The following is a 14,520-nucleotide window of genomic DNA, read 5'->3' on the forward strand; positions in this document are numbered from 1 at the left end:
ATTTTTTGCCCAAAAACCATGAAATCTTCGAATTATTGCATGAAGCCCAGCTCAAATCAGGATATCTTTGGGACTTCTCCCATTGATTTCTGCATGAACTCGGCAGGTCTTAGTTGGAGTACTATTTTATTCTGACTTTTAATACTCTCTAGTTTTAATAAATTCTGAAAAAAATTCCACTAAAAATTTTGATTTTATAGTTAAAAAACTCTTTTTGGCATTCAGACATTAATAAATAACCCCCTGTATGTATAGCAAAGGTTACCTTTCATTATTACATCAGGTTTGCTAACTCTACTTACTCGCTTAAGATGACATCACAGAGAGAAGAAGGTGGGCAGGTGGTGGTTGGCACAGGAGGCTGCTCACTTGGTGTAATTGGTGGTGGTGGGAGGTTGCAGAAAGGTTTCTCAGTCACGTTCACTTTCCAGTGGTTGGCCATCTGACTGCAGTCTTGCACAATCTTGCCATCTGGCATTCTACATTCATCACTACGGTTGTTGGAGCAGACACCTGGTTGGGACCAATTGAAATGCAGCCTTTATCATAATGAAAACAATGTATTTTGCTATCAAAAATGTTGTAATATGGTCGAATTTTCTAATTTCTAGGCATTAAACAATATTTATGCCTACATATGTATATATAAATGCATAAATCATGTATCTAGAAATATTTTAGAGCACATTTTTACAAACAATAACAATAGATTTTAGTATCTTACCACATTGGCCTTCTGTATTGTAACCAAACTTGCTGTATGGAAGTTTAACCACAAAGATCAATCCGCTAAATGAGATATAGGCACCAATTTCAGGGATTTCCACAATCATGTTAATACCAGCACTGGTAACAGTAATACCATCAGTAGTAAATCCGGGTGTTGTCCAGACTTTATTGAATCGAATCTGTTGGCAAATGACAATGATCGCAGTTTTATATTTGTATTGATAGCTTCTATTTCTGATCAAAAATACCGTAGGATAATATTTATGAGCCATTAATGATCGATTACAAAAAAATATATACCAATAGCAGAAGAACCCTTGGTAACTTTGGTGAATATCAGTTAAAGCTCCAAGTTTATGAAAATGCTTTTTCCCCACAAAATACATGGGGAGAGTTAGGGGCCCATTCACTAACCTCAAGTGAAGGAATAGAGGAAAATAGAGGAAAAAAACTTCGATTTTCGAATGTTTTTTTTTTGGCTAGTTCGACCATCGAATTGGCTACTTCGACCTTCGACTACGACTTCGAATCGAATGATTCTAACTAAAAATCGTTCGAATATTCGACCATTCGGTAATCGAAGTACTGTCTCTTTAAAAAAAACTTCGACCCCCTAGTTCACCACCTAAAACCTACCGAGGCCAATGTTAGCCTATGGGGAAGGTCCCCATAGGCTTTCCAAGGTTTTTCTGATCGAAGGAAAATCGTTCGATCGATGGATTAAAATCCTTCGAATCGTTCGATTCGAAGGATTTAATCAAATTGCGCAAAATCCTTCGGCTTCGATATTCAACCCTAGGTAAATGTGCCCCTTAATGTTTCGTTCTAAAAAAAGTAGGAGAAAAGTAAAGGAATAGGAACACCTACCCTATTTGTCATCATTCCTTCAAACATCATACGTGTCAGCACCACCTCGTTGTTTTTGTAGTATACCAGAATAGACTGTGGACAAGACAATCCATCTAAAGCATCACAGAAATAGTTATCGACCAGCACACGGAAGTTATCATATTTTGGTGTGATCTGTTGCATAAGGACATAGGTGCAGTTTTCTAGGAATGTGTAGTAGATTCCATCAAAGGTGATATAATGAGGGTCTCCCCATCCACTGCAGACACCTGGAAGAGACATTTTCAAAAAGCTAAGAATTTCTAGACTGATCATTTAAATGATTTTTCTTTGAATGAATTTGATTTGATTTGTACTTACATTGGCATTCATAATGGAAGCAGCAGCCATCTTGACTGAAGACTTTGACTGGTGGGAAACCATTATCACAAGTGAGCTCTTTCACTTCTGGGCATTTAACCGAATCATAAGTTATGACATTGTGCCCATGACAGGTGGCCGTTGTGCAGTTGTTAATCTGCCAGGATTCATCAGGCTGTAACAAGAAGAAACTAGTTAAGGCAAAATATTATATATTCATTACAATACACTGCAAGAACTATTAATATTGTTAAGCCTGTACTGTATAGTAGTAGTAAGAAAAAAACATAACTTGCAGTTGTTTTTGATTATACAGGTATGGGACTTGTTCTACAGAATGCTTGGGACCTGGGGCTTTCTGTATAATGGATATTTCTGTAATTTGGATCTTCATACCTTAAGGGGGTTACTTATTAAGGTCCGAATTTGAAAAACTCAAAATAATGTAGTTTTTGTGACTATAAAGTCCAATTTTTTAAGTGGGTTTCATGCAAAAATCTGAAGATTTTGTGGTTTTCAAGCAAAAATCTGAAAAGTTTATACGATTTGAATTTTTGGACGATTTTCACGATATTTTAGAGTTTTTTTTCCCAAACTGGAAATAAAAATAAAAGATAAATAAAGGGAAATAATTCATTGATGGATGTATATTTCAGAAATAAATAAGATAAATTCGGATTTTCATAAATAACCCCCTTAGTCTACTAGAAAATCATGAAAACAATGAATACACTCAACTCACAGGCTGGTTTTCTTCCAATAAGGATTAACTATATTTTAGTTTGGATCCAGTACAAGGTCTTGTTTTATTATTAGAGAGAAAATGGAAATCATTTTTAAACATTTGGATTATTCAAATAAAATTTAATCTATAATAGACAGCCTTTCCGAAATTCAGAGCTTTCTGGATAATGGATCCCATACCTGTAATTGGTATATTATTAATAAAGATAACAAGAAGAATATGCAGATTTTACTATCATATAATAAAGAAAATAGATAATAAAGAAAATATTTCATTGTATTTACCTTTTTATCAGGTTGACAACCAGTAAAGGCTGTTGTTATTTCTATAGTAGTCTTTTTTATAGTAATGGTAGTAGTAGTTTTTGGAGTAGGCGTAGTAGTTGGTGAGCATGATCCCTGGAATCTTTCAGCTTCACACAGATGATTGCACATTGCAAAAAAATGGCATCCCTCATGATCCGTCATGTTGTAAATCATTTCCCCTGAAGCAGAAAAACATATTTGTTTGTCAATGAACAAATAAGGACCTGGTTTTATGAATATGGGCTTTTTCTGTAATGTGGATAACCACACTTTGGGGCAAATTTACTAAAGGGCAAAGTGACTAACGCTGGCGAATTTTGGTACTCCGCCGATTTACAAATGGTCGCTAGTGTAACTTCGCTAGCGAAGGAGATAGACTCTAGCGGTACCTCGTTCCCTAACGGCTGGAGAATTTGCGCTCTGCCGAATGGACGTAACTGCGCAAATTCACTAAGATGTAGATTTTACTGACCGTTATCTTCTCCACCTCAGACCTGGCGAAGTGCAATAGAGTAGATAGGACTTCCTCAAAATTTAGTTGAAAAATGTTTTTAGTCCCAAAAAACTGTAGCGTCACCATCTTGGAAAGTGTCTGTGACACTCACATGCTCAGTGGTCTCTGAGCTGCTGTTGAGAAGCTAAGCTTAGGGGGTCATTGCAAATTATCAAGCAGAAAATGAGATTGGCCTGTAATGTAAACTGATGCTTCAAGCCTGATTATTAAATTCTGATGCTAATTGCACTAGTTTATGTGCTCCCATGTTGGAATTAGCTGTATTAATGACTAATCAGCCTTATATTGTGACATTTATATTCTGTGTGTACTGTATATTGTGAGTGGGTCCCTAAGCTCAGTAAGTGACAGCAGCACAGAGCATGTGCAATGAATCAGCAGAAAAGAAGATGGGGAGCTCCTGGGGCATCTTTGGAGACCCAGATCTTTACTGCTAAAGGACTGTGTTTGTTTTGGGCTGGTACAGAAACCCAAAACATAATGTACAACATGTATACCCTACTTCTTTAGTTAGGCTTTAGTTCTCCTTTAAGTCTGCTAAACATTGAAAAAACACAATAAATTTATTTTACCACAAATATGAATTTAAAAAAAAAACAGGATGGAGAAAAAAGTACTACATATATATATGGAATGTCCAATATGCCAACACTCAATCCTTAATAATGCATACAAGGTGCAAGATCACATTGTATTATCCTTAAAAAAAGGTCCCCAGGTGGAACTGTACACTATAAGATCCGATCATTTGGCGAGGTTGCCAAACAAGTGGATCTTTCCGCGATATATTCACCAATGGCAGGACAATATCAGGCTAATCCGATTGCCTGGGTGCAAACCTCAAAGATGAATGGATATAGGAATCAAAAGAAGTTGCATTCACAGGTCTTAGCAGAAAAATTAAAGAAAAATGTATCTGTTTTTGCTGACTCCTCACAATAAAGTTATTGATACATGAGCAAAATATTCGTTATACTTGTATTTTTATTAATTAATATTAAACATAAAAAAAACCTTAACATACCTGGTGAAAAGAAAGCATCATCAACATGACAGAAGCAGTGAGTAGTATGACTTGTTGCTGGAGTTGTTGTTATCGTGGTTGTAGTTTTGGTTGTGGTAGATGTTAAGGGTGTAGTTTCTGTTGTGGTTGTAGTTTCAGTTGAGGTTGGAGTTGTAGTTTCTGTTGTGGTTGAAGTTGTAGTTCCTGTTGTAGTTGTGGTTGGAGTTGAGGTTGTTGTTGTTGGTGTTGTCGTTGGAGTTGTGGTTGGAGTTGTGGTTGGAGTTGTGGTTGGAGTTGTGGTTGAGGTTGTGGTTGTTGTTGGAGTTGTTGTTGGAGTTGTTGTTGGTGTTGTGGTTGGAGTTGTTGTTTGAGTTGTGGTTGGAGTTGTGGTTGTTGGTGTTGTCATGTCTGTTGTGGTTGGATTTGTAGTTGTAAACACAGGTGGCGTGGTTGTGGAACAATGACTATAATCATCACAACAAAGTACCTTTACTTGGTAGTTAAGACATTTTTTAACATCACTTTCTTGCTCTTCATCTTTGCAGACAAGGCCAAATATTACATTACACTGAACAACCTGACCAAGGTGAACAATAGGCACATCAGGGTACTTTTCTGCTCTACACTCAATATCATCAGGCTTCTTACAAATATTTTTTCCTGCTGCACGGATATTATCATAGGTTTCAAAATCTCCTTTGCTTTTGCCTGGCTCATCAACATCAATCCAATTAGTCCATTTGCATTGGGGTTTACAGTGAGGGGATGTTGTCAAATCTGCTTTGGGTGTTGTGGCTGGAGTTGAGGGTGTAGTTTCTGTTGTAGTTGTTGTGGTTTGGGTTGTAGTTTCTGTTGTAGTTGTGGTTGTTTCTGTTGTAGTTGGAGTTGTGGTTGTTTCCGTTGCAGATGTGGTTGGAGTTGTGGTTGTTTCTGTTGTAGATGTGGTTGGAGTTGTGGTTGTTTCTGTTGTAGATGTGGTTGGAGTTGTGGCTGTTTCTGTTGTAGTTGTGGTTGGAGTTGTGGTTGTTTCTGTTGTAGATGTGGTTGGAGTTGTGGTTGTTTCTGTTGTAGATGTGGTTGGAGTTGTGGTTGTTTCTGTTGTAGATGTAGTTGGAGTTGTGGTTGTTTCTGTTGTAGATGTAGTTGGAGTTGTGGTTGTTTCTGTTGTAGTTGAAGTTGTAGTTGTGGTTGGAGTTGTGGTTGTTTCTGTTGTAGATGTAGTTGGAGTTGTGGTTGTAGTTGTGGTTGTTTCTGTTGTAGTTGGAGTTGTGGTTGTTGTTGTAGTTAGAGTGGTTGTTTCTGTTGTAGATGTGGTTGTTGTTTCTGTAGTAGTTGGAGTTGTGGTTGTAGTTTCTGTTGTGGTAGTTGGATGGGTAGTGGTGGATGTTGTAGTAATAGGTGTCGATGTTGTGGTTGTTGGTTTTGAGGTTGATGTTGTGGTTGTAGGTACAGATGATGTGGTTGTTGGTGAACAATGACTATAATCATCACAACAAAGTACTTTCAATTGGTAGTTAAGACATTCTTTAAAATCACCTTCTTGCTCTTCATTTTTGCAAATAAGGCCAGTTGTTAGATTACACTGAACAACCTGACCAATGCGACCAATGGGCGTATCAGGATATTTCTCTGCTCTACACTGAATACCATCTGGCTTCTTACAAATATGTATTCCTTTTGCACGGATGTTGTCATAGGTTTCAAAATCTCCTTTACCTCCCCCCACACCTGGCACATTAACATCAATCCAATCAGTCCATTCACACTGTGGTTTACAGTGAGGGGTAGTATAGGTTTCTATTGTGGTGGTTTTGGTTTCAGTTGTGGTTGGAGTTGTAGGTTTAGGTGTAGTAGGTGTAGTGGTGGGTGTAATGGTTGTAATAGACTGTGTGGTTATGATGGGAGTTGAAGTAATGGACTTGCATGGCCTAATTTCACAGCATTTGACCTTAATTTCATAGTTGTAGCAAATAGGTGGCATTTGATCCTTATTGTAGCATATTAGTCCCAAGGACGCATTGCAAGTGACATTCTGCATTAATTCACTTAGTGGAGTATTGGGGAACATTTCAGCTCTGCATTCTAATTCTTCTGGGTGATTACAAATATGATATCCTTTGGCTCTAAGTTGATCATATGTGTCAAAATCTCCACTGTCACGTTCTGGTTTAGGATAGCTTCCATCGATCCACTGAGACCACTCACAGACTTTTTGAACACAGATTGTGGTTACTACAAGAAAAAGGAAAAGAAACAAATTTACTGTGTTCACCATTATTTGTTTTACTTAACGCATTCTGTAAGTATCATGTCCCACTGACTATTTAAAAAAAAAATTAGAAAAACGCAAAAGTGCAAAAAGCACAAAAAAACTATAATAACCATCTAAAAGCTGGCGAGGCCATGTAGAAGTCAATGGGAGCTGACATATCAAATTATAAAATCTTTATTAGGTTTTAGAGGTTTTTTTCACTAGTAAGTACACTTCTTACGAAAAAAAGAGGATGTCAAGATTTTTGTTGTAGTAGTTCTGCGGTTTTATTCATTCATGCTTTTTATAGTCGGATCTTAATAAATAAGTAGACGTTCATGCTTTTTTTTTTAATGTGAGTTTAGTCAAGGTTGAAAAAAAAAACCCTTTAAAACTACACAAATTGAAATTTTGATAATTATATTATTTATTTGATTTTTTTTAAATAAAAAAGTCAGACAAAACTAGAATCCTTGATTGGACCTTATTTATTATTAAAAAAAAACAAACCAGTATTTAATCGGATCAGAGAAAAACTCGAATAGTACTGTACATTTGTTTCTTCCCTAAAAGTCAGAATTTTCAGCTTTTCAGGCAAATTCCAGTGCAGACCACAGAAACTTCCAAATAGGATTGGGACCTCTGACATGACATATCCAAGCTCGGAAGGTCTGAGATGGCAGATTTTTTTAGACTGTTTTCAGCATCGGGGTACAATAGGGGGCCCATTTACTTAGCTCGAGTGAAGGAATAGAATAAAAAAAAACTTCGAATTTCGAATGTTTTTTTTGGCTACTTCGACCATAGAATTGGCTACTTCGACCTTCGGCTACGACAAGTCGAACTAAAAATCGTTTGAATATTCGACCATTCGATAGTCGAAGTACTGTCTCTTTAAAAAAAACTTCGACCACCTAGTTCGCCACCTAAAACCTACCGAGGTGCCATGTTAGCCTATGGGGAAGGTCCCCATAGGCTTTGTAACAATTTTTAGGTCGAAGAAAAATCGTTAGATGGATGGATTAAAATCCTTCGAATCAAACGTTTCGAAGGATTTAATCATTCGATCGAACAATTTTTCATTCAAACTATTTGCGGTAAATCCTTCGACTTCGATATTCGAAGTCGAAGGATTTACATTCGGCAGTCGAATATCAAGGGTTGATTAAAACTCGATATTTGACCCTATGTAAATCTGCCCCTAAATCTTGAAAAATTCACATTTTTTTTTCCATTAAAATTTGGATTTTCTAGTAGTAAAAAAAAAACTCCCATTTTTTGCGTTTTTAGCAATTGGACTTTAACAACTAACCCCCTAAATGCTTGCATTGATGGCCTTTTCAATATGTTCAAATATTCTTACATTGCAGTTTTGCTCACATAGATGTCATTTGATAGGAAGGATGTGTTTGGGACTTATCAGAAGGGTTTTCAGTAGTGATAGCAGCAATTGTTTTTGGTGTGGTAAATACAAATATAGTTTTAGGAGTTACTTACTACTTGTTGATGGAGTAGTAACAGTAGTGATTGGTGTGGTGGTAAAAACAAATGTCGTTGTAGGAGTTGTTGTGGAACACAAAGTATCTCTCAGGATTGTTCCATTTTCCTTACAAATGGCGCTGAGACACCCTCCGGTACTATCCCGGGTGTTATAAATCACATCATCGTAATTGTATTTGGTGCCGTTGTACATACAGTAGCAAGCTGTGAAAGAAAAGGGCCAGAAAGTAAGTGTATGTGAACTTTAAAAACAAAAAAGACATATGGCACAGGGCTTATTATCATTGCACATATTTTGGTGTAGGAAATTGTTAAAGCAAGAGACATTTCTTTCTTCAATACATGTTTAAAGATAGTAAGTAACTTCGTAAACTTGCTTGGAATTAATGTATTCCTTATTTACATAGGTCACTCCAGCATTAAATGAGACTGGTAAACAGACCCCACTGGCAGCCATAGTTCTGTTGCCTTTAGCTACTGTAGATACTGAGTCTCTATTTTATATAAACTACTTATCACAGGGGGACATCCTCAAGTACATTCTCGTCCTTCATTGGGATTAGTTGGGCTCATTACCAAGATATTCTCCAAACTTACCTGACTTATCATATTTGCATTCAGTATGGGAAGACATGCTGCATACACTGCAGAAAGAAACAAATATGCTTTCAGAATAGAACACACAACAGAACAACACCTTTTTTTTCAAAATGCATATCCATTTCTCAAAAGAGCAAATTGATTTTTTTTAATTAAATTTTAAAATCCGACATGGGGCTAGACATATTGCCAGTTTCCCTGGAGCCCCCAGTCATTTGACTTGTGCCCTGGCAAACTTCAGTCACTTTTTACTGCTGTACTGCAAATTTGAGTGATATCAACCCCCCCAGCAGCCTAACAACAAAACAATGGGACGTTAACCAGACAGCAGCTCCCTAACACAAAAACAATACTAGCAGCTCCCTGGTAGATCTAAGAACAGCACTCAATAGTAATGATACAGGTCCCTCAATGACACTTTCAGTTATATTGAGAGGGAGAAACAATAGCCTATCAGAAAGCAGTTCCATAGTGCAGCACATGACCAGGCAAAATTACCTGCCTACACACCATTATTACAACTAAAAAAAAATACACTTGTTGGGTTAGGAATGAAGTTTTATATGGTATTTAGAAATAAAAGCTACACCATAAAAATCACGACAGACTCCCTGTAAGTCATAAATATATTAAAGTGGGAACTCCACTACGAAGACTTTCGCTATAGTGTTTCAAGATTTACAGCCAACACTGCATAAAGAGACAAGCAACAACTGCTTTCAATTAAAGATTGATGGGTAAAGTTGACCTTTAAGTGGGGATTTAAATAGAAGTTTTAAATGAGCGCCTAAAGAAGCCTTACCAGGTCTGGCAATTTTCCTTGCTGGGAATTTCGCCTCCTCGTGGGTAGTGAGTTCCTTCATCATCATAGCAACCACACTGGGCTACACAATCCATTGTGTCTTCATTGAAAAATGGCTTTTCTGCTGAGCAGCTAGGATAACATCCTAAAGGCGAAATTAAAAAAAAAAAAAAATAGCCAAGTTAATAAAAATAGAAAAGTGAGGAAAATTTACAGTCACATGTATTGATGCTTATTAGATGTTATTCAATGAACAATTACTGTCGTAAGGACAGTACAACTGTATGTAATAAAACTTTATTCTGGAAACAAAACAATGAACCATCATAGGTTTAATGCCATATATTTTCAAAGAACTGACTACATCAAAATATTGAAGGTTTGTGGATCTGTATTACTGTCATCAAAAATTAATTTGTATCCTTTAGACTATACCTATAGTTTGGAACCTTATCCCATGTATTCAGCTAATACTATGTGCTGGCACACAGGATAGAGTTTAGCAGCAACAATTGTGTCCTTGATTATTGTAGTACAATCGGGTCTACCAAAAAACTTGGCCCTCCAATGAATCTTCTTTTTAGCCTATGGGAAAATATGGTGCCCCAGTCCAACACGTATAGAGACTGTAATTGATTGTGTACGCTTCTGGCTCCCATGTTTTATTCCTTATACCCACACTACACTCTTTATACACCATTCTATATTTCTGCACAAAGAGTGCATCATGGTGTGTGTGCCTGCAACCTTGTGACCATGATTTTGTATGTTCTCCCCTTGCGTCTGTTATGCCACAAACTTCTGTAACCCTTTAGTTCATGATTAGATATATGTGCCATCAGTCTTAAGTGTCTTTTATCATAGCATCCTCTTCATTGCCTTAAAATGCTGAGCTTTTTAAGGCAGTAGCCATGCAAAAATGTCTGCTTGAAGGCTATATATTTCCTGTCTGCTTGAAGGCTATATATTTCCTGTCTGCTTGAAGGCTATATATTTCCTGTCTGCTTGAAGGCTATATATTTCCTGTCTGCTTGAAGGCTATATATTTCCTGTCTGCTTAAAGGCTATATATTTCCTTTCCCTGTCAACTGCTAAATTTGTTGCATCGTTCACTTTCCAGTCATTGCAGCTATATGGCGTGTCAATTATTACCACTACTATGCTCTTTTGTGGGTGTAGAGGATCCCCTCAGAACTGGTGGCCGCTTGGTTATTACCCTGTATTCCAGAAGTCAACTAACACCTTCTGAAATTATCTATAAACTCTCTTACCTTCCATAGCAGGTAGATCATAAAGGCATTTTCCACTGGGGTTTCTACAGGTCTTTATGCAGCTGTGCTCACATGGCTTGTAATGCCATTCACATTCGCCTTCTGAGTTGTAGTAGTCACAGAAGATAGCTACAAAGACAAACAGATGTTGTTAGAAACACATAGAGAAACAGAGCTGAATTTAAATATTTGTTTTATTTTTTTGGCATCAGTCATTGTCTAACACAATCTTTTGATTAAGACACAAAACAAAAAAAAGGAATACCGGCTAGAGAAAAGTAAAATATTACTTACGACAGATACTTGGGGTCCTCCAGGAAACACAAATGCCAGCTTCACTACAGGCAAGAGCATAGGCTGCAATGGCCTCACACATGCACTCACAGTCTCCACCGCTGTCACAAGCACATGAGTCGGAAACACAGGCATCATAATACCCAGATGGGTCAAGCTATAAAAAACATTTTTTTTATATTAGCATCCTACATCCTTAAATTGTAATTCATGCTTTTTTTGCCATACTAGTTTAGTACACATTATAGTAGTGCTTTGTTTGAAAGTGCTGAGTAAACTACACACACCTGAGAATGACAAGCAGAAAAAGCCTTGCTATTGATGATACTGCACTGCTTTTGAGCCCATGATTTTCTATATGGATTGGCAGAACAAGGATCCCTGTTTGGATTGACATCAGGACATGTTGGGTTGAGTTTCCAGCTGTTGCCAAATTCCACAGGATCTCCTATCACTGACAAGCTCCTAGTAGTGAAGTCGTTGTTTCCGTTTCCATCATAATTGCCGCACAGACCACAGACTTTACCCTGCGTATGAATTACCATATGTCCATTAATTATGTGCTAAGATAAATTACTGAAACTGAGGACGATGATACAGCATATTAAGCTCTGCTGAAAAGTTCAATACAACTGTTTGTATAGGTAGCAAATCTTACCTCGAAGTCTTTACTGAGCTTGACGAAGATACCAGTCTTCTTATCCCATAGCAGGATCAGTCCACTGTCAGACTCAATAACAAGATAGATACCCATGTATCGGATCTTATATGGTACCTTAGCTCCAGATTCTTTTTTCAATACCTCAAAATGCTCATTTGTGAGAACAAGTTCAAAGCTCTGGTTATGGTGGAAAGGAAAGGACATGCAAACAATCAATTTGATTACTCATATTTAAATCCCATAATTGTCACCCACTGCTCTTCTTCCAGCCTACTCTTACTACAATACATCCAGATTTATATTTGCCATCACTTTTACAAACAGGATATGTGAGGATAAAAATTATGGGGCTTGTTGATGTTACCACTTGACCAATTATGCCCTCTGGTCAGGGTTTCCAACATGGTAAAACAGATATTACAGGTTGATATCTCACCAATAATGGGCCTGCTGCTCCAGGAAATACTAGACTTTACTGCTGGAAAAATAATAATATCATTTAGAGTTCACAACTTACCCCTAGAAAGACCTTGATAGCTTTAGAACAGGTTGTGCCAGTCGTTCCACAAGGGACATTTTCTGTAATGACTCGGAAAGAGCTGCCGCTATCAGATTTACCACAGTGATCCTGAAATTATAGTGTAAGAACCAAATCATAAGCATGAGGATGGAATCCCTCAACATGCATTCTCCAAATAATTAAACCAAAACGGCACCTGAGCAAGAATATATTCACAGTCTCCGTTAAAGGTGTATCGTTTCCCATCAAAAGTGATATAATGTCCATCTCCATACACAGCACAGGTCCCTAGACATGGCTCATTCGTACATTCCCACTTTCGGTTTTTGCATGTACTGTGGAGAGAAGGAGGGTTGTTGGATGTTGTTTCTTAAATTGTGAAAGCATTATTTGCACAGTACAATGCATGGGTCTGTGTTAATAGACATACCAGGTATTGCATTTGTCTTTTATTTTATCTCCGGGCTGATAAGTGGCTTCATTGTGGACACATGGACATTGATCTTGTTTAATGCAGCCCCCTTTTCCATCTGACACAAGGTCACCAGGACAGACGCAGCCAGAGACGCATTTTGTTCTGTACTATAATCGACATGAGAAAAATGTAATTATAACAACAAAGCATAATGTTATTATCTTTAGGTGTGTGCATCATATACTGGGTCTATATTTTCATTTATAACAACGCCTCCACAAAATGCAGATTTGGGGCTAATAAGCATGATTCATTTAGTATTGTTCCATAATTACAGTTTTAACAACCAACTTACACATTCCATATCCAATGTCTGGCAACTCTTTTGACATTCGGATCCTTTTGTGTCCACTGTTGCATTCTTACAGTCAAAATAAACCATAGGAGCAGCGCATTCTGTAGGGGAAAAAAATATGTATAATACCTTAAATGGTGGTGGTTGTAAACATAAGGGCATCCATAAAACGTGTGTGTAAACTCTCTACTTATAGGAATATGGCACTATTGCCAATTTACAAAGTTTGCCTTGATCTAAGGAAAACACAAGTAAGGCATAATTTATCACTAATACAATTGAAGCAGCAAAGGCCCAATGAATGGAGCAATTGTTCCTTGGCAATAGTTGGTGCAATTTGCTTGTTACACCTGGCAATGGATGTAGTACCCAATGGATGGCATTGAGTACATAACTGTCAGGAAAATGACTCTCAAACTGCTTCTCACCAACAGCCCCTCTGAATGAACATTCATTATATTTGACTGCAGCTTTAATGCCTAATGGTGGGAGCTACAGTAAATGATTTCATATTACCTTAAAGAGTTTAGCAAATTAGATATTGAATTATAGGACATTACCTGGCTTAGCAGATCCAATACAGCTCAACTGTCCTTGAGTACAAGAACTGTTTAATAAAAAAAAGAAATACATGACAGTTGGACAAGGCATTAGTAAAACAAACAGGCTGATGGCTCTCTGTGCACTTTATATTAGTGTTTTTAGCAGTGCACACCTCCCTGTTCCACATATTTTCCAACAAAGCAAGTGTAGTGTACCAGAAAAGTGGTCCTACTAGCCAAACAAATGATCAACACAATAATATTTTTATTTCAAGATACTAAATTGGTAAATTGTAAAACACAGATCTTCAGCAGCCAAATATATTATATTTCATTGCCCTGGATTAGAAGAAAATAAATGGCAAATGTTGCAACTCACCATTGTATTCCATTGTCATGAATCACTTCTCCAGAGGGAATAGCACTTCCTTTGTAGTAACAGGGGCAGGCAGCTTCAGGGACACATTTGTTTCTGTCATCCATGTAGAACCCCTTGGAGCAGCTGCAGCCATCTACAGGTATGAACTTGATGCTACAGGTGGGGTTAGGCTCAAAGCGAGAGCGGCAGGTTGGCTGGCAGGTGCTCACGGATTCAATATAGGTTAGTGTTTTGGGGCAGTATTTGCTATATTTAGCTGAAAATAAAGTGAGAAAAGTTTGCCAAGAATTAATTCTATTCTATTATTTTTTATAAACACCTTCACATATCATAAACTTATCTGTATAAGTCTCTGCATGATAAGTCAGAAAGTCAGAATTGCAACTCAACTATTTAATAAATTATTATAGTTCAGTACCTAAATA

At 37.3% G+C, this 14,520-nt stretch overlaps 1 protein-coding gene across 1 annotated transcript in view; it reads right to left on the reverse strand.

Annotated features, from left to right (window-relative positions):
- The window catches only part of LOC108713473, a 152,950-nt gene that overhangs the window by 124,059 nt on the left and 14,371 nt on the right, over window positions 1-14,520 (reverse strand). Inside the window, exons 18-36 of the mRNA XM_041589615.1 lie at window positions 14,096-14,351; window positions 13,735-13,781; window positions 13,175-13,275; window positions 12,835-12,986; window positions 12,601-12,739; window positions 12,402-12,512; window positions 11,882-12,061; window positions 11,511-11,750; window positions 11,224-11,380; window positions 10,930-11,058; window positions 9,659-9,803; window positions 8,854-8,900; window positions 8,254-8,460; window positions 4,527-6,737; window positions 2,968-3,167; window positions 1,939-2,113; window positions 1,597-1,847; window positions 725-908; window positions 303-513 (exon numbers count right to left, since the gene is read on the reverse strand). Of these exons, the coding sequence (XP_041445549.1) occupies window positions 303-513; window positions 725-908; window positions 1,597-1,847; window positions 1,939-2,113; window positions 2,968-3,167; window positions 4,527-6,737; window positions 8,254-8,460; window positions 8,854-8,900; window positions 9,659-9,803; window positions 10,930-11,058; window positions 11,224-11,380; window positions 11,511-11,750; window positions 11,882-12,061; window positions 12,402-12,512; window positions 12,601-12,739; window positions 12,835-12,986; window positions 13,175-13,275; window positions 13,735-13,781; window positions 14,096-14,351 (5,143 nt within the window). The remainder of the gene's footprint in view (window positions 1-302; window positions 514-724; window positions 909-1,596; window positions 1,848-1,938; window positions 2,114-2,967; window positions 3,168-4,526; window positions 6,738-8,253; window positions 8,461-8,853; window positions 8,901-9,658; window positions 9,804-10,929; window positions 11,059-11,223; window positions 11,381-11,510; window positions 11,751-11,881; window positions 12,062-12,401; window positions 12,513-12,600; window positions 12,740-12,834; window positions 12,987-13,174; window positions 13,276-13,734; window positions 13,782-14,095; window positions 14,352-14,520) is intronic.

The sequence above is a fragment of the Xenopus laevis genome, chromosome 4L (assembly GCF_017654675.1).
Source record: "Xenopus laevis strain J_2021 chromosome 4L, Xenopus_laevis_v10.1, whole genome shotgun sequence".
NCBI classification, from domain to species: domain Eukaryota; kingdom Metazoa; phylum Chordata; class Amphibia; order Anura; family Pipidae; genus Xenopus; species Xenopus laevis.